General features: G+C 32.9%; 2 protein-coding genes and 1 long non-coding RNA gene across 3 annotated transcripts; 1 reads left to right on the forward strand and 2 right to left on the reverse strand.

The window, feature by feature from the left end:
- Window positions 1-253: 253 nt before the first annotated feature.
- On the reverse strand, window positions 254-1,800 carry LOC139876370 (uncharacterized). The gene is made up of 4 exons (XM_071863686.1): window positions 1,695-1,800; window positions 701-1,273; window positions 542-598; window positions 254-344 (listed from the first exon to the last, which is right to left on the reverse strand). The coding sequence occupies exons 1-4, from the start codon at window positions 1,749-1,751 to the stop codon at window positions 342-344; spliced, it is 690 nt and encodes a 229-aa protein (XP_071719787.1). The 5' UTR covers window positions 1,752-1,800; the 3' UTR covers window positions 254-341.
- A 491-nt stretch (window positions 1,801-2,291) lies between these two features.
- On the reverse strand, window positions 2,292-2,999 carry LOC139877937 (uncharacterized). The gene is made up of 2 exons (XR_011768839.1): window positions 2,610-2,999; window positions 2,292-2,524 (listed from the first exon to the last, which is right to left on the reverse strand). It is a non-coding gene; the product is annotated as an uncharacterized lncRNA (long non-coding RNA).
- Window positions 3,000-15,111: 12,112 nt separating this feature from the next.
- LOC139874296 (uncharacterized) lies at window positions 15,112-15,876 on the forward strand. Its single transcript, XM_071861742.1, has one exon. It carries the CDS (start codon window positions 15,112-15,114, stop codon window positions 15,874-15,876), a length of 765 nt encoding a protein of 254 aa, XP_071717843.1.
- The last annotated feature ends 3,604 nt before the right edge of the window (window positions 15,877-19,480 follow it).

Here is a 19,480-nt window from a genome sequence, read left to right on the forward strand (position 1 = left end):
AATAACATATATATTGTGGCATAGGCTCGCTGGTTCGCATAGCTAGTAGTAAGCATATCAAGCTTCATCAGGGGAAATCACAAGTGCCGCGTGGCGTGCTATTCTTGGGTGGAATCCTTGATTTGAGGTCTGACATTGTGCAACACAAATTGGAAGTTGGGTGATATTTTTGATTTTGCAATGACTAATTCACATCATCAAGTCTTGATCACTTTCTAGCTGGATCCATAATGGTCGACTCAACCCCTGAAATGAGTAGTAGGTCAGCCTGTAATCAATTCTAGCATTGTTGGAAACCGGATCAAACAGTTGAGAGACTTCCGTCTTCAGATGTGCAAATTTTACTGTGGATGAATACTTAATCAGTTATCAAAACAAACCAAATATATTTTAGCTACAAAATAATAATAATAAATAAAATAAAGATACTTATAAATATCATAATAATAATTATTATAATTAACTATAATTATAATTAGTATTTATTATATACGGAGTACATAAGAAGAAATGGATAGATTTGAGAGAAGAAAATGCATACCAACGGTAGCTGACAATCAAATTCTGTGCCAGAAAGCTTGAAACTTGGGATACAACTCTGTAGTTTTAATTAATTAGTTAATTAATCAATTAATTAATTATTATATTTATATAAAAAGAAAAAGAAATGGATATATTCAAGAAAGAAGAAAACACATACCACTGATGAGGGTTGATGTTCTTCCCATGCTTTATAAGTGTGAGAATCTAAAACCAGTGACTGACGACCAAATTGTGTGCCAGAAGAAAGCTGGAAACTTGGCAAACATTCCTCTAGTTCTTTAAACAGTGAATCCAAGAAGACAAAAGGTTGGCGGATGTTGTCGTCATCTAATTTGAAAATCATATCAAAAACACAATCATGTGAATCAGCATCAATGTTAATATTCTTCAAGCACATGCCAAGACATAAGCAAGACTGAGCAACAGTGGCAGGGATCAATTCACTAAAATTTGTGGACAAGTATGTGTGGTAAGTTTCAAATGCCTTGAGAGCAAGTTTACCAAACCCATCTCGCTTATAGTAATAAGTTTTCTTATATTCATAAAATTCGTCACCATAATCCATAGTATATATGTATTCCCAATTGTAGTGCCCATGTTCTCCATGTGAAGTATAGATGGTGGGAAAAACTAGACAAAAAACTAGGCCATGATTTTTAGCCATGATTTCTACTGCATCATGAAGTTCATCATATGAGTGGTAGATGCTAGTCTTCAACTCAGCTAGTCTCTGTTATTAAAACAAAAAATACAATTCAATCAACTTTACGTTTTTATTTAATAATATGTATATGTATATTAACAACTATTAACATAAAAATTAACAACAACAACAACAACAACAACAACAACAAAAAGCTTCATGTATTCATTTTTATCAATCAACATTCAAATCAAAGTTGTTAAGGTTTTTCCCTATTTCAACCACAAGCACCTAACAGTTTCTTTCCTCCGTCCCCAAACAAACAAACATGAAACGTGTTGTAAGAAGGAACTGTCTAATAATAATCATACTCAAAATCATCAAAGTAGTCTTAACAAAAAAATAACAAAATAAAATGTACGGAGTATGTAATAAATCATGGATGATTTTGACATGAATGGATGACTAAATGGATCTGATGAGATAGAGATGAAAACACATACTGTACCTCTAGTTCCCGCCTATGTAGTCTTTTATAATACGCCTTCCACTTCTTCATCTCCATCGTATCTCGAGTATCGATCGACTGTTGCCAACGAAAGAAAACAACCCTAACTTACATTCCACGCTTACAACGATTCATTGATTGATGGCGTGGTAAATAAATAAGAGTTAGATTCGATGGATTTGAGAGAGACCTTTTTACGAAGCTTGCTTTTTCTGTTGTAGATATTTGGCCCATTTTCACGAATGTTTTTTGCTGACTTTATTTTAGCCCAAAGTATTCTTTTTGTTATTTGGGCCTAATATAATTATTGTAGTAAGTAATCTTATTATTTTGACCCAATTTAATTTAATTATTACTGTATGTCTGTAATATTAACTAAACTTACTGAGGTGATTATTTTAAGAAAATCCCATATATGATATATCCACTACATCTAACTTTATAGTTTTGCATTCCGGTTTCACGTTTTCTGCTTTTGATTCTCGTTTCCGTGTTCATTTTCACCTTTCAATTTTTTTGTGTTTTCCTGTTTCAAATTTAATTAATTTATTAAACATACTAGTGGAGGATCCGCGAATTCGCGGGGCTATATGAGTGTTTGTAAAGAAATAATGTTCATTTTAATATTTATGAAGATTTAGCAAATTTGAAGCTACCTTCCCAGCATATGACGGTCTTATTGTACCAACATGTTAGTTACTTTTGTGAATGTGAGAATTACAATTCTTACTGGAATCAGCGTACTGATTCGATTATGTTGCTCCAGGAACACGCAAATATTTGGTAAACTCCTGTAACAGGTCTTGCTCGTTATGAAGAAGAGCAACAACCTGAAATAGATAGCAATTGGTCAAGAAGATAAATAAAAACCACCAAGAATATATGAAGATAATAATATACTTATAAATAACAAACCTCCTGGCGAACTTCATTATCATATTTACTTCTTGTTCTGTGCATATTCAAATTATTAAGAAAAAATTTGTAGACATGATCATAACGTCGAAATCACCTAAATGCATACATAAATATAGTTAGACAACGATTCCCAAAAATACATAGAAAAAATGGATGCGCTAATGACAGTGCACCAAGGGTTCAGTGCCTTGCTAATCAAATGAAATACAAAGATTAAATGGTTTTAAACTACCACAAATCGCAATTCACAACCAAACAATACCTACACATAAGGTGCAACAAAACTCTAGTTACTCAATAGCTAAATAATTCAATTGTAGCTAGTATATATTAGCACCTGTGATGGGTAACACAATAACACCAAATAGTACCGGTATATATTTAGAATTATTTAGATGCTGAGATATACCAAAACGCCAAAATTATAGCAGCAAAGTTCACAACTGGAACTCACGACACCGACTGCAAGAACACCTCTGACATCATTAAATGGTTGATACCACATCAGTTGAAACTGGAATCGAAATGCATACCTACCAACTGGACACCGTCTACAACAAAACTGCAGGTAGTGTTTAAATTTTAGGGCGTGAAACGGGAAGAACGGGCGACCATTAATCATGATACTGATGACAGGTCCAACGGGTCAAGTAAAGTGTCAAAATGAATAACTCCTTACATGTTACATCCGAAGGGCCCAAAATACTTTTTGTCCATTTCTTTAGATATTATTAGTAATAGTAATTAGTATTAGTATGCAAAAATATGATCATAAACAGTATGTTATTATAATACTAATCTAGTTTATTGAATGATGTGATGTAGAATATTATTTGACCGGTCATGTGAACCAACATTTTACCCATTAAAAATTAAATGGGTCGATATTAATCTCAATAACAATAAACATAAACGATACAGACACTCACATGCTCGGGTTTTGACAAACTTGATCAGGTTAGCAAAATGTTCCAACAGCAGTTCTTCCTGTGTGAATGAGGAAATAGTTATCTAATACCTTTATTGCTATATTATATTTATATATGGTAGTAAATATAAAAATGATCTAAGTAAAAGTTCTTCAAAATGAAGCTGAATTTTACTACCTTTGGGCCCCGCTTCATGATGATTAGTCACAGATAGCAAAAACTTTTTATCTGAGTTGCGGCCTAGCTGGCATATTATTTCTTTGTAAGTGAGATTTATGTGCCACTGTATGTTGATTTTAAAATAAAATTTTGTACAAAACATTGCTATCTACAACCTCTTGGTTGGTTAGAGGGGCTTCTCGATACCGCTAGGCCGATGACCCTTTGGTTGCCCTACCATACTTCGTAGGACCAAAACTGAAATGTTAAGCAAAAGTATCAATTATTCCCGGCATCAGTCTTTTATATATACACACATTATTATAATTATGGAAACACTTATGTTGTACCTTTCAACAAACAATTCTATAACCGTAATACACCAAAACAGCTACCAACTACATATTTGAAGAAAAATGAAAAGTAAAACATGAAGTACTAACCGTATTTCATCAAGATACTTGAAATGGAAAAACTGTTGTCTGAAAACGAATCCAGAAAATAGATGATTAACGAAACCCAACCCTAGAAAAACAGAATATTTGAATTGAAATTAAAGATAAATTGAATGGTACCTTTCGCGATAGCTCAAACCAATTGAGATGGTTAAACTCACATGATAAATGATGTCTAGAAGGTAGAAGAAGACGCATATGATGAGAAATAGAGATTCAGATGATAAAGTTAAGGGAAATCTTAAATCGCGTGCGTGCGCGCACACACATACATATATATATTCAGCCTATATGCAATGGTAAATTTGATGTTTCTTAACAATAAATGAAACAAAAAGATGCACTAATCGATTCTAAAGTTACCATAATACAGAAGGATGCTCAAATTCAAGAAAAAACACATTTAGGCATTTTATCAAACACCTGGTATGCATTTCTATATTTTGTTTTTAGCAACTCATATTTATGCTCAATAAAGCATGATTTCTCATACAAAACGGAAAACCAAACACCTATATAATCAATTAATTACAAATAAAACGCAGCTTTACTAACTATTGGTACTGTGACAACCCGGAAATTTTAGACCAAATTTAAACCTAATCTTTATATAATTTCGATACGATAAGCAAAGTCTGTTATGTTGAATTTCCAAATTTTTGAATTTGTTTCATGAAACCATTCGACCTATGACCATTCCTGACGATTCACGAACTATTGGTTGCAAGTTAATGTATACGTATATATAGATATATAAATGTAAGTATATATATAATAATTTGAAATAATAACAAATAATAAAATGATATGCAAGGTAATAAGTTGGTTAAAATGAAGATATATATATGAATATGATTTTTAAATATTTGATTATTATATGTTATTGTAAAATATTAAAACATATAAAAAAGAAATATATGTTATTATATATATATATATATATATATATATATATATATATATATATATATATATATATATATGAAAGAAAAAAAAGTTTTTGCTTCCCCCTGCTTCCCCCCGAATGGTTACTTCCCTCTTGATCCTACCACTATATATATATATATATATATATATAGTGAATAATATATAAGTAATAAATTGTAACATAAATATATTAGATGTAACTACAAGTTAAAAATATAAATTGTTATGACAAATATTATTATTACTACTTTCATTAATATTAATATTAATAGATATTAAATATTAAAATTTTAATAAATTCAATGTTATGATTATCAAAATAAATACTTAAAAAACAAATATTACTATAAGAATGATTAAAATTATTATTAGTTGTAATTTAGACATTATTAGCTAATATGATTAATACATGTATCATTTATTGATTATTAGTAATATTATTAATACTAGTATTATAATTATTATTATTATCATAGTTATATGTTTCAAAAAAAAAATTATTATCATTATTATTTCTATGATTATTATTATTATTATTAGTCTCATTATTATAATTAAAAATTAACATTTATGTTTATATAATTAATATTATTATGTTCCATTATATAATTAATACACAATTATATATATGTATATGTATATATATATATATATATATATATATATATATATATATATATATATATATATATATATATATCTGATATATATAAAGATACAGATAGAGATGCGTACTCATATAATTACAGATAAATATAAATACATATATACATAAAATACAGATTTATATATATAATTAATTATACAGATATAGCTAAAAATATATATATCAGATATATACATACAGGGATTTAAAGGAGTACGTATTCTGTTCTCAATCCCTTTCCAACTATTATTGATTTGTTTTCCTGTCTAAACTCGTACAAATCACAAGATCAGGATCACAATAACAACCAAGAACCAGCTAGCAATCCCTATCGTCCTTTTATTTATTTTTTTTATCTCTGTACCCGATTTAGTTCTCTGTAAATCTTTAATTCCTATATAATTGAGTTATTCCAGTTGTCAAGGCTACCTAATGAACTCACATTATCAATTATAATTTCCAAACACCTTTAGTAGAACCCAATTAAATCAAATTAAAGCAGAAACAGTCGAAGAACAAAGTTAAACCCCTGTACGTTTACTTTTTATTCAATTCATCGAATTCTTAACAATTTTAAAAATCTAAAAATGCAGTTATGTTAGAATTTAATTGCTAAAACTATCTACAAATTCTCAATCTCAATTGTTTACTATCGAATTCGAATTTTGAGGTCAAAGTTTCAATTTAAAAAGTCAAAGAATATGTTCTTGAAGAAATTCGTAATCTGTGTAATGTTTTAAATTAAATTGACGGTCCAGATAGTTTCTAGAGGGTATTTGAAATATATTTCATGTTGTAATCGTGGTCCAAAACTGTCTCAATTTAAAAATCATCATGTATGTTCTTCGTGTTCATACAAGAACTGTTACAACTATTTTTTATTTTTTATTTTCTATTTAAATTAATTTAATCATTAAAGGTTAATCGTTTTTGTATAAGTTATAAATTTTAAAAGTTATAAGAAACCAAATTTAGCTGGTTGTCTGTTCCCTGGTTGACCTGAATCAGTGAAGAAGAAGAAGAAGTTATAACACAATAAACTCGTTTAAATAAAAATGGTCTGATGTTTAACCAGAAAAGCATAAATGGTCGAGTGGTTTGGAGATGGTTCGGGTTAGCGGGAGGTCACGGGTTCGAGTCTGGGCAGCAGCTTATTTTTTTTGGAACTTGTTTCTTTTTCTTCACAGGTTGTAACCTATTTCATTCTTATTGTTTTTATTGTTATTATTATTATTATTATTATTATTATTATTATTATTATTATTATTATTATTATTATTATTATTAGTTTAAAAACACTTATTAATACTAATACAAGTATTATTATCAAATTTATCATTATTATTTTTATGATCATAATTACCAATACGATTATTATCATAATTGCTATTACTAATATTATTATCATCATTAAAAATATGATTTTATCAATTAAGAAAGTATGATTAGTATTAATATTATTATCATTAATATTATTAACATAAGTATTATTATTGAAATTTTTATCATCATTAATATTAATATAAAGATTGTTATTATTATTATTATCATAGTATTATTATAAGTATTATCATTAGGTTGTTATCAGTAGTATCATTATGATTAAAAACACTATCATTGGTATTATTTTTACTATAGTTATTATTACTATCAATACTATCAACGTTATTATCAATGACGCGATTTTATATAAACATTATTATATTATCATTATTATTAACAGAATTATTATTGAAGTTATTAGAATTATCATAAATATAAGTATTACTATTATCATGATTATTAAGATCATCAATTTATTAAAAGTAACATTTTTGCTTTTATTGTTACTAATTTATTAATCATTATTACCATCATTAGAAGAATTATTAATATTATTATCTTATTAGTAATATTAAGTATTATGATTACTATCATTTTTACCACTATTAATATTATTTTGACTACTACTATTATTGTTAATATACAAATGATATATACATATATATATATATATATATATATATATATATATATATATATTAAAAATATATTTAATACATATAACATAACGAAGATTAATATTTTTATATAACAAAATGAATATAAGAAACATATATATATATATATATATATATATATATATATATATATATATATATATATATATATATATATATATATAAAGGATATAAATAATAAATTTGTATATATATTTGTTCGATTACAACTATGTATATTAATAAATATACAAATGATATAGGTTCGTGAATCCGAGGCCAACCCTGCATTGTTCAATATCGTCATATGTATTTTTACTACAAAATACAGTATTGTGAGTTTCATTTGCTCCCTTTTTAAATGCTTTTGCAATATATATTTTTGGGACTGAGAATACATGCACTGCTTTTATAAATGTTTGACGAAATAGACACAAGTACTTGAAACTACATTGTATGGTTGGATTACTATACCAAATATTGCCCCTTCAAGTCTGGTAACCGAAGAATTAGGGAAATGGCCCCTAATTGACGCGAATCCTAAAGATAGATCTATGGGCCTAACAAATCCATTCTAGAATTTGGAATGCTTTAGTACTTCGATTTAAATGGTGATTGCGATTGCCAATATTATGGCATACATGCGAGTATGCGGGGGATATTCTATATGCATTATGTTAATGTCGGTTACCAGGTGTTCATCATACGAATGGATTTTTATACACTTGCGAGTGCAATGATATTTATGAAAAATGAGAATCTTGTGGTCTATTAAAATGATGGAAATGAATGTTTATGATAAACTAATGAACTCACCAACCTTTTGGTTGACACTTGAAAGAATGTTTATTCTCAGGTATGAAAGAAATCTTCCGCTGTGCATTTGCTCATTTTAGAGATATTACTTGGAGTCATTCATGGCATATTTCAAAAGACGTTGCATTCGAGTCGTCGAGTTCATCAAGATTATTATTAAGTCAATTATAATTGGATATACTATGAGATGGTATGCATGCCGTCAAATTTCGATGAAATGAAAGTTTGTCTTTTAAAAACAAATTCAATGTTTGTAAAATGTATCATATAGAGGTCAATTACCTCGCGATGTAACCAAATGTAATGTATTCGTCCAGATGGATTAGGACGAGGCATTAGAAACGGTTATACAACAGATACAAATTTTGGACAAAGGCGCGCACGGTTGAACCACGGTCGACCTTGACAGTGACCGTGTGGCAATGGCTAGTTTTTGAATTCCACTATAAATAGCAAGCATTGGAGAGCATTTGAAGCTGACCCTCTTGCACATTTCAAAGGCATATTTCCAGAGATCACAAGGGCTTTAATTACTACTCAAATGTATCAAGCAGGAGAAGATTCTATGATCTTATAGATATAAAATTTGGTTGTTGTAAACTTACTAATCAAACTTGTTTATCTTGTGAGTTTACTTAGTATGATGTATGTCCTAGAATTGTCTTAGGATTATCATCACTAATTATGTGAGTCTTGTAACTTCAATTAGTAGAAGCATAGGCTAGCTTAGTGATCTACTTCCTTAAAGGGATTTAGAAAGTTGATTAATCTTATTTGGAGATTAATACTTATCCAAGGGTTAGAAAGATTAGGTTTGTTGTCTACCAAAAAAGTTGAAGACATGTAAATCGAATCTCCACCGGGTTTGGAGAAAAGTGCTTAGTGAAGCAAGAAATCCCGATTAGTGTAATCGAGGAGTGGATTAAGGTGGATTAGTTAACATCCACCCGAACCACTATAAATCCTTGTGTCTATGTTCTTTACATTACTTTACTTATCATTTTGAACATAAATACCACACACATCAAGTTTGAGTTGAATTGGTTGATCACATTTAATCAAATTTAGTGATCAATCGAAAAAGTGTTAAAAATGTATTAAGTAACTATTCACCCCCTCCCTCTAGTTACTTACAGTTTTGATCAATTTTATTAGATATGTGTTTCTATGTATAGGTAAAAATATAGTCTTTTAAAAAAACTATTTATTTATTTCTTTTATTCAATATTAAATGGATGCAACATATATAAAATGCTCGAATTAATCAGATTTTTGCCACGATTCCACACCCGTTGAGTTAGTCGTAGGAAAGCCACACACGCGCTCAACCTACGCTGCATAATAAGGGCCGGGGCATTTTTTTTCGCCAGCTTGGATCCCACGCAGTTGGTTTGATCCCCTAAGACCACTTGTAGTGGTAGGGGCGTGAGTTGATGGTGTGAGTTATTTTTTGTACTTTTTTCATGACTAGGATGCGTGGGTTTTTTTGTGGAGTAGTGGACTAATGTGGGTTTTTGGTGTTGGTTGTTAGTGGAATGTTGATGTGGCATTTTATTTTTATTTTTTGTGTTATATTAATTTCTTTTACATAGGGATGGCGCCCACGGGTAACGGGTACGGGTTCTATATACCCGCGACCCGCCCGTCGGGTTATTTTTTTTACTCGTTGAGACACGTTACCCGCCCGCGGGTAAAAAATTTTTGCCCATGCCCGTGACCCGCGGATACCCGTGACCCGCGGGTAACCCACGGGTAATAATAATATACAACTTCGTTATTTTTTTTCTATAAAACTGAGTAAATTTTATTAATTATAAACAATATGTACAATTAAACATGTGTAATATGACGTGAAAGTCAAGTTTTTTACTTATATGTAATATTATATTTTTAATCATTATTGTATTACAAGTAAAATCCCCTTTAAATTGATAATTGTATGTATAAACTTGCAGATAAATTAAAAAAAGTATCATAAACTAGCGGGTCGGGTTTTACCCGCGACGGGTAGTATGTACCCGCGACCCGCCCGCGACCCGTTGGTGGGTATAATTTTTTACCCGTACCCGTGCCCACGGGTAAGATATTATGATTTTACCCGCCCATCACGGATCGAGTACCCGCGGATCACGGGTTTTTTCTCGCCCATTGCCATCCCTACTTTTACATTATTTATATGTTTATATGTAAAATAATAATTGGAGAATAATAATAATAATAATTTTAATAGTGTCAAACGGCTATTTTTTTTTCTATATATACTCCAGTTCACCATCATCAATTCACACTTCAAATTTTCTACGGCTTCTCAACTTCCAAAACACTATCTATTGTTCAATACGTGTCCGGTATCAGTTTATTACAGGTTAATTACGATGGTGGATTTGATCGTGAAGTGAAGAATTATTTTAGCTGCTGGCAAATACATTAATTGTTGAGTCCCCAAAATAATTAAGGATTTAATTATGACAAAACAACAATTATGTACACTAAAATGATATGTGCAGCCAGTATAGGTTTAGTTATGTATAGACAACAATTGTTGTTGTGTCAAGTGTTTCAGTATGTTGCCTAGTCTATTAGCACAAGGTATACAGTATTCATCATTAAGCACAGGATGAGTGCCCAGCAAATTATGAAGATCAAGTGACTCAGCATAGAAGAATCAGCCATGGTAAGCATCATACTACACGAAGACAGCTATGCTTCATTAAAAGCATAGTAGCTTCATGAGTGGTCTACATCAAATGTACTATTCAACAGAAGTCGTAGACAAATTTGAACAGAAAAGGACACGTGTCGGCGGCTGACAAGTGACCTTACAAGACCACGATGGAATGCAAAAGTTTAACGCATGTGCAGATATGTGTAATACTTTATCAACGCCTAGGGAACCCAACATTCTATTTATTTATTCAAATAGTAGTGCCAAACCGAATTGGGGTGTTCCTGCAAATAGCTATCAAAGAGGAAAGAAGAGAGCACGCTCTCTGATGCAATTGTCTCCACAAGTACAGACATCCTATGTACCAATGGACAATAGATCAATTACATGAATAATAAGACTACTATAAATATAAGTATCCACTATTGTAATATTTAGTGGTGTGAGTTTATTTAATTAGAGTCTAAACGTGTAATAGCTTAAGATATCCTCTATAGCTAGAACTTAAGTGTAATCTGTATCAACCAACAGTTATTCCGCCAAGAACAGTTGTGATTCTTTGTGATTTATATCAATAAAGAATAACCGTTGAAAATTACCCTTGACTCTTATTTAAATTACATAGTTGAATACTAAACTGTTATATCTGTTAAGATAATCAAAAGAATTGTATTCACCCCCCCCCCCCCCCCCCCCTTCCCTCTTACAATACTCATGTTATTAATCAAGGGACCAACATTAATTAACCTGTCATTAACCGCATTTTCACGATCCCTTGGTATATAAATACGGTTTCGAGGTACTAGCGAATTACTAGCCTCTCATTCCACTTCTTCTGTTAAATTATTGACAAAATGAACAATTTTTTCATCATATCGGAATCGGATTCAATAAGAAACTCGATCATTTTGAATGTTTTATCCATTGTATAAATTTAAATTGTTTATGTAATTTGATAGGTAAATTAAGAATGAAAGGAAGCTTTGTATGTAAAAATTAGTAGATATAAGGTATATATATATATATATATATATATATATATATATATATATATATATATATATATATATATATATATATATATATAGAGAGAGAGAGAGAGAGAGAGAGAGAGGCAGGTTCAAACGAGAACCACAAAAAGGCGAGAATGCGAGAACCTTTTAAATACATGATTTATATGCATTTATATTCAACGAATTACATATAATTGTTATCTAATGTTCATATCATTGCAAAACAAATGTTCACAACCACAAATTACATGTTCAATTGTGAATTTTACGAAGATGTTCGCATGTTCACAAACACTTATGCACATTTGAATACGAAAATATATTCTTGATTTCATAGTTAAATTATACGGAGTAGGTTTTTTCAAACTTTTTTTTTGTTCAATCTTACTCTCCATTTACATTTACATGTATTTCAACTTACTCACATGTGAAAATCCTTTAAATTTAATGGTTCTCGCAGTTCTCGCCCTTTTTTTTCGTTCTCGTTTGAACTTTTAACTATATATATATATGAGAAATTATATTTGATTAATTTTTTTTATTTAGATTAAATCTCAAACGGATATATTCCTTAGACCAATCCGTCGCATCAACATGTCCAGCGTAGCTGTTGCTTGAGCCGTTGGTTGGCAACGAACACCCCATTTTTTGCTGAACCAATGCCGCCATACAGCCCATTAGGCGTGGGTTGGTCGCCACATTGGATCTCACGGGCGTGCCATTCTCCCAATACAACTGCTCTAACAAATAGTCGAATTTACTTTATGAATTTAAGAGGTGATGGTTTCGACCATTTGCTTTCCTTTTCTCTTGAAGATATATGCAAAATTAATTTCTCTGTTTTTGTCTTCTAAACTTCACAAGGTTTTATAATATACTCCGTAACATACATGTGGTCTTCAAAACGTTAATAATTATCCACTTGCGCTTTTAAAACAAAGATGTCAAAATGTGACGATATACATTTGGTCAAACTATGATACACTACCATATTTAACTTTAACATAACTACCTCAGTTTAATAACTTCACCGTTTATCGGTTGTTTTGTTTTTGGGAATTCTATGACGTTTGTACGTCGACTTTGGTGGCGCTAGAAGAATGGAGAGTTCGAATTGGTGTGTTTAACGTCAGGGCCGGTCCTGAAAAATTGAGTGCCCCGTGCAAGACGGAAAAAAAAGGCCCTAATGCCTTAACGAATAATATAAGTCATTTAAAAAAAACGATAATTAACGTCATATTAATAAAGATAAAGAATTTAGCATCAGAACTACCTTAACTAAAACTACTAAAACTACTGATTTCATTATGTACTAAAACTACTGATTAAATTATGTACTATAACTTACCTAAAACTACTGATTTCATCTTTTAGTAACTGATTTCATCTTTTAATTAACTAAATAAATTTAATTCATTTAATCATTCATACAACCTATTAACCTAACTGCATAGTGCATAACTGCATACATACACAAATTTGTAATTTACGGAGTACTATAAGTCTATAACAAATTAACAATTACTTGAATTGCATATTTTTGGGCTAATTTACGGAGTACTAAAAGTCTATAACAATTACTTGAAATTTTATAAGTCTATAACAACTACTTATTACTATAAGTCTATAACTAAAAGCCAACGAAGCATTGCTTCAACGGCATCCCCTCACCTTGTGTGTTGGGGCTGGGGTTAGGTCATGGGTTCGAGCCTCGCTCTGCCCATCCTATTAATTAATCTGCCTGAAATATGGATATCCAGATTGACCCCAGGGGGGTTTTCTACCGGATCCATTCAGGATTCAAACCCGGTCCGTCTGCCCCTCGGGATTGTTAAAGGATCGGGTTCCTGTAATGCGATTCGGGTTTCCTCCCGAACGCGTGTGTGTGTGCAAATGATGAGTGTCGTTGAAATAAATGATACGCTGATGCAAGCTTTCCGTTCAAAAAGTCTATAACTAAAAGAATTACATATTTTGGGCCATGATTCCCATGAATACTGAGAATACGGAGTACTGTATGTCTAAAATTCATATTCATTAATTCATTATTCATGGATACAAGAACAAAAAAGAATTACCTACAGAGTATGAGAATATCTTAATATCGATTAGATGACTGATGATTGCTGTAAACCCTCGTTTTTTTTAATCAACGTTTGAATTGCTCTGGAAGAAAAAATTGGTCTACTGCTAATTAAATATTTACTATAAGTGTGGGCTTAAGATTTAAGAAAATGGGCTTGATAAGAAAAAATAAGGCCCCAAAATTATATAGACTAGTAAGCATGACATAAAATTTTTTGGGCCCCTTAAAAAATTGGGCCCTGTTCACTTGCACTACTTGAACCCTTATTGGGCCGCCCCTGTTTAACGTGTTGGATTGTTCAATATGTTTACATCGATGGGAAATTCCCCAAAATACACTTTTTTGTAAAGTTTTATTCCAAAATACACTTTTTGCGAAAAAATTGTCTATTTACACCATTAGGTCGACCATCCCCTGGGTCGACTACCCTTTGACCTGGTCGACCACACCAAATTTCAATGTGGTCGACCTTCGTTCTTTGTAAGCGATGGTCGACTACTTCAAACACACGGTCGACCAAGAGGTCGACCATAGTTGCATTGTGGTCGACCAACATGTAGGTCGACTAAGCATAAAAGCACGCTTTTATTGGATAAGATATATCAGATAACATACCGAACTTATTATTAAACCACAAAGACTTAAACACACCAAACAGAAAACATACAAACACACATACCTATCATCCATGACAGCTAAACACATTTAAAACTTAAAAAAAAGAAAGTACACGTACACTCACTACTGTTGGCCTCAACAGATGGTCTAGACATCATGCAGATCGTGTTCGGTATGCTTACCTGACTACTAATAGTGCAGAGTCCATGAACGCGCTGTCAGTTCATGCGAGGAAGCTCCATGTTACAATGCTTCTTGAATTCTTTAGAGCTTCAGTTCAACAATGGTTTTGGGAACATCGAAACACTGCTGATGGTTTAACAATACCTGTCACACCATATGCAGAGCGTAAGCTGGGTAAAAGAAATCGTAAGTCTCTTACTTGGAGTGTCAAACTGATATCACAGGTTAAGTTTGAAGTGATGGATATGAAAAAAGGCGGTAAAGTCAATCTACAAGATAAAACTTGCACATGTAAACAATGGCAGTTTTCCGGTCTACCTTGTGGACATGTAATGTCGGTAGAAAGGTATTTTGTCTTACGTGACGTTACTACACACGTTCAGAAGTATTTTCACACTGAAACGTACAAGTCTGCATACATGGAAGACATTAACCCGCTAGATCATATTTCTGAATGGATATATCCAGGACACCTACAAACCGTCCGACCGCCATTGGTTACAAAACGACAATCAGGTAGACCGAAGAGTACTGCTCGTATACCTTTCCAGGGAGAAGACAAAGACAATTTCAAATTTAAAAGAAAATGCAGTCGTTGCTTGGAACCAGGACACACTAGATCAACTTGCACCGCACATTATGATCTATCTGAAGGTACACAAAAGTCCAAGTGTAAGTCAAAAACGAAGGCAAAGCCGAAGGGGATGGTAAAGGGGAAGGGGAAGGGAAAACGTGAAGCCTCATGCTCAACACAATTTGACTCGACTTACAATTTGAGTGATGATTAGATTCTTTTTTTTTTTAAGTTTTAAATGTGTTTAGCTGTCATGGATGATAGGTATGTGTGTTTGTATGTTTTCTGTTTGGTGTGTTTAAGTCTTTGTGGTTTAATAATAAGTTCGGTATGTTATCTGATATATCTTATCCAATAAAAGCGTGCTTTTATGCTTAGTCGACCTACATGTTGGTCGACCACGATGCAACTATGGTCGACCGTGTGTTTGAAGTAGTCGACCATCGCTTACAAAGAACGAAGGTCGACCACATTGAAATTTGGTGTGGTCGACCAGGTCAAGGGGTAGTCAACCCAGGGGGTGGTCAACCTAATGGTGTAAATAGACAATTTTTTCGCAAAAAGTGTATTTTGGAATAAAACTTTATAAAAAAGTGTATTTGGGCGAATTTCCCTACATCGATTGTCTCTCGATGCTACAATGGTTTTCATCAGTTTGTTTCGTGTTGTTGGTTTATTTGCTCATTGTAATTGTTTTGAACTGAGTCTAGTTTAATATATGCCACACATACTGTAGGATCTATCAAGAAAATTAAAGATAAATTAAATATAAGTACAAGATAATTGGAAAAAACTACGGGGGAACCAAAACGAAATTTTGAATCGGAATAAACTTCAAGTACGAGAACGCTTAATGTCGGGCATATGAGAACCGAGTTTAAATTCCTACCTATTGTATGTACAAACCGCAAACATTAGCATAACAAGGTCTCATAATAGCAAGCTGGGCATGATTTGATTGAATTATTGATCAAAAGTGTCCCACACATTAAGAAGTTGTGCCAGGATCACTAATCACACCCAAGAAATCATCTTTAATCGTACCAATGCAGAACTACAAAGCAATAACAGGATTAAGTAAAACCAGAATGTTCTAAAACAAAAATTAAACTATAAACTGATACACTGGTAACACAAATAACCCATGACATACAATTTATGTGGCATCAACTTGAGTCCCGATAATTTTCAACCTCACCACATTATCCTTCTGAATCTTAACCTGAAAACGTCCAAAAGAAGGGAAAAGTATCAAATCTGTATGACTTAATCTGGTAAGCTCAATTACGAAAATACAGGAACTGGTAAAACTTATTCATATTGATCCATCTGAAGTTGTGTAATTAGGCATATCCACTGACTGAAACTGGTAGTGGTCTGCCTCTCTTAGCGAGAGGTCATGATTTCGACTCCGCTGGTCTGCAACATTGCACTCAATGTTATCCCTGACCTGAAGTATCCACCTAGGCCGTCTTTCGCTTAGTGCGGGGGCAGCGGGGAGGGGGAGTGGGTTTTACCGGCCATACCCTCGGATTAGTTCGGGTTTCCTCCAGGGCAGTAGTTGGGGGTGTTGGAGATATGGAGAACTTTAAACAATTAGAGGGAAGATTCCTGAAAAGTCACACGAAGCTTCCACGAAGTTATTAGGAAACTCACATGTAGCTTCCACGAAGTTGTTAGGAAACTCACATGTAGCTTCCACGAAGTTGTGAGAAAATTCACATGTAGCTTCCACGAAGCTATCAGGAAACTCACACGTAGCCTCCATGAAGCTGTCAGGAAACTCACATGAAGCTTCAAGGAATTGTTTTTAGCTCACTCCTTAAACCATTCTATAAATAGACCCTCTTGTAACTCATTGTAAACACACCACAAATATTCAGTAAATACATTCTCTAGTTGGTCCGTGGACTAAAGCAATCACAACGATTGCATATAACCACGTTATCTCTTGTGTCGATTTACATTTCTTGCATTTATAATCTTTCGTTCATTAAATGGGTTAGTAATCTTGTAGAATTACTATCGGTGAGTGATCTTGTTGAATCACTTGCGTTGTTTTGGGTCCTAATATCCTTACAACTGGTATCAGAGCACAAGGTTTCGTTAAGGGAACGATGGCGGAAGATGGGAAATTTAGAATCGACCGATTCGATGGGAGAGACTTTGGCTTTTGAAAGATGCAAATTGAAGATTACTTGTATCAAAAGAAGCTACACCAACCCTTGTTAGAGACCAAGCCTGAAAGCATGAACGATGCCAATTGAACGCTTTTAGATCAACAAGCTTTGGGCGCAATTCGTCTTTCACTTGCTAAGAACGTTGCATACAACGTTGTGAATGAGAAGACGACGTTTGCTTGCTTGAAAGTACTCTCTAACATGTATGAGAAACCTACCGCTTCTTATAAGGTATTTCTCATGCGTCAATTTTTCAATACAAAGATGAAGGAATGTACGAGTGCAACGGATCATATCAATGAATTTAATAATATCGTTTCAAGGCTTGAATCGGTAGAGATTAAGTTCGATGATGAACTAAAAGCACTAATCTTGCTTTTATCATTACCGAAAAGTTGGTCGGGTATGATTACTGCGGTTAGTAGCTCTACGGGAACTACTAAGCTAGCGTTTGAAGCAATAAGGGATTTGATTCTTGGTGAAGATACTCGTAGGAGAAACTCGGAGGAATCAACATCCGGTTCTTTGTTAGGTACCGACAACCGTGGTAGGAAATTTGATCGCGGTGAGAAGAAGGGTAGAAAGAAGTCTAAGAAGAGGCATCCATCGAAAGATAGAAGTGAAGCTGTTTGTTGGGGTTGCAATCAAAAAGGGCACTTTAAAAGGAATTGTAAAAATGATCCGGGGAAAGGTGTGAACTTGATCGAGGAAGAAAGAGATGATGCACTTTTATGTGGTGTTGAAAATTCTATGGAGTCTTGGATTTTGGATTCGGGAGCTTCGTTTCATGCTACTCATGTCAAAAGCATGATGAAGAATTTTCGTTCATATCAAGGCAAGGTGAGATTGGCGGACGACAAACAACTCAATATAGAGGGCATTGGAGATGCTGTATTGAAGACTACTCTTGGCTCTAATTGGACCTTGAAAAATGTAAGGTACATTCCTAAATTAAAAAGAAAACTTGTTTCGGTTGGTCAATTAGATGATGAAGGTAATGCGGTTACTTTTGAAAACCGCCAATGGAAGGTGGTTAAGGGTAGTTGTGTAGTGGCTCGTGGACATAAAAGGGGTACTCTTTATATGGTTGAAGTATTTGATGAAGACACGGTGGTTACTACAGTTAATGTTGAGTCCGAATCAACTCTATGGCACCGAAGACTCAGGCATATAAGTGAGAAGGGTATGAAGATGCTTGTTTCGAGTGGGAGAATTCCGGATTTAAAAAAGGTAGAACTTGGGTTTTGCGAACCATGTGTATATGGGAAGCAAAAGAAGGTGACTTTTGGGAAATCATGGAATGCACCTAAGTTGGAGAAATTGGAGCTCGTTCATACGGATGTGTTTGGTCCAACCAATGTAGAATCACATGGAAGTACTCGCTATTATGTCACCATCATTGACGACTCCACTCGAAAGGTATAGGTTTATTTTCTTAAAGCTAAATCTGATGTATTTAATAAATTTGTGAAGTGGAAAGCTATGGTAGAAAATGAGACTAACTTGAAGGTCAAGTGCTTGAAGTCGGATAATGTAGGAGAATATGGTAGTCTTGAGTTTAAAGACCATTGTGCATAGCTCGGTATTAGAATGTTGAAAACGGTACCGGAGACACCGTAACACAATGGGGTCGCCGAA

This window comes from Rutidosis leptorrhynchoides, chromosome 11 (genome assembly GCF_046630445.1).
Source record: "Rutidosis leptorrhynchoides isolate AG116_Rl617_1_P2 chromosome 11, CSIRO_AGI_Rlap_v1, whole genome shotgun sequence".
NCBI lineage: Eukaryota > Viridiplantae > Streptophyta > Magnoliopsida > Asterales > Asteraceae > Rutidosis > Rutidosis leptorrhynchoides.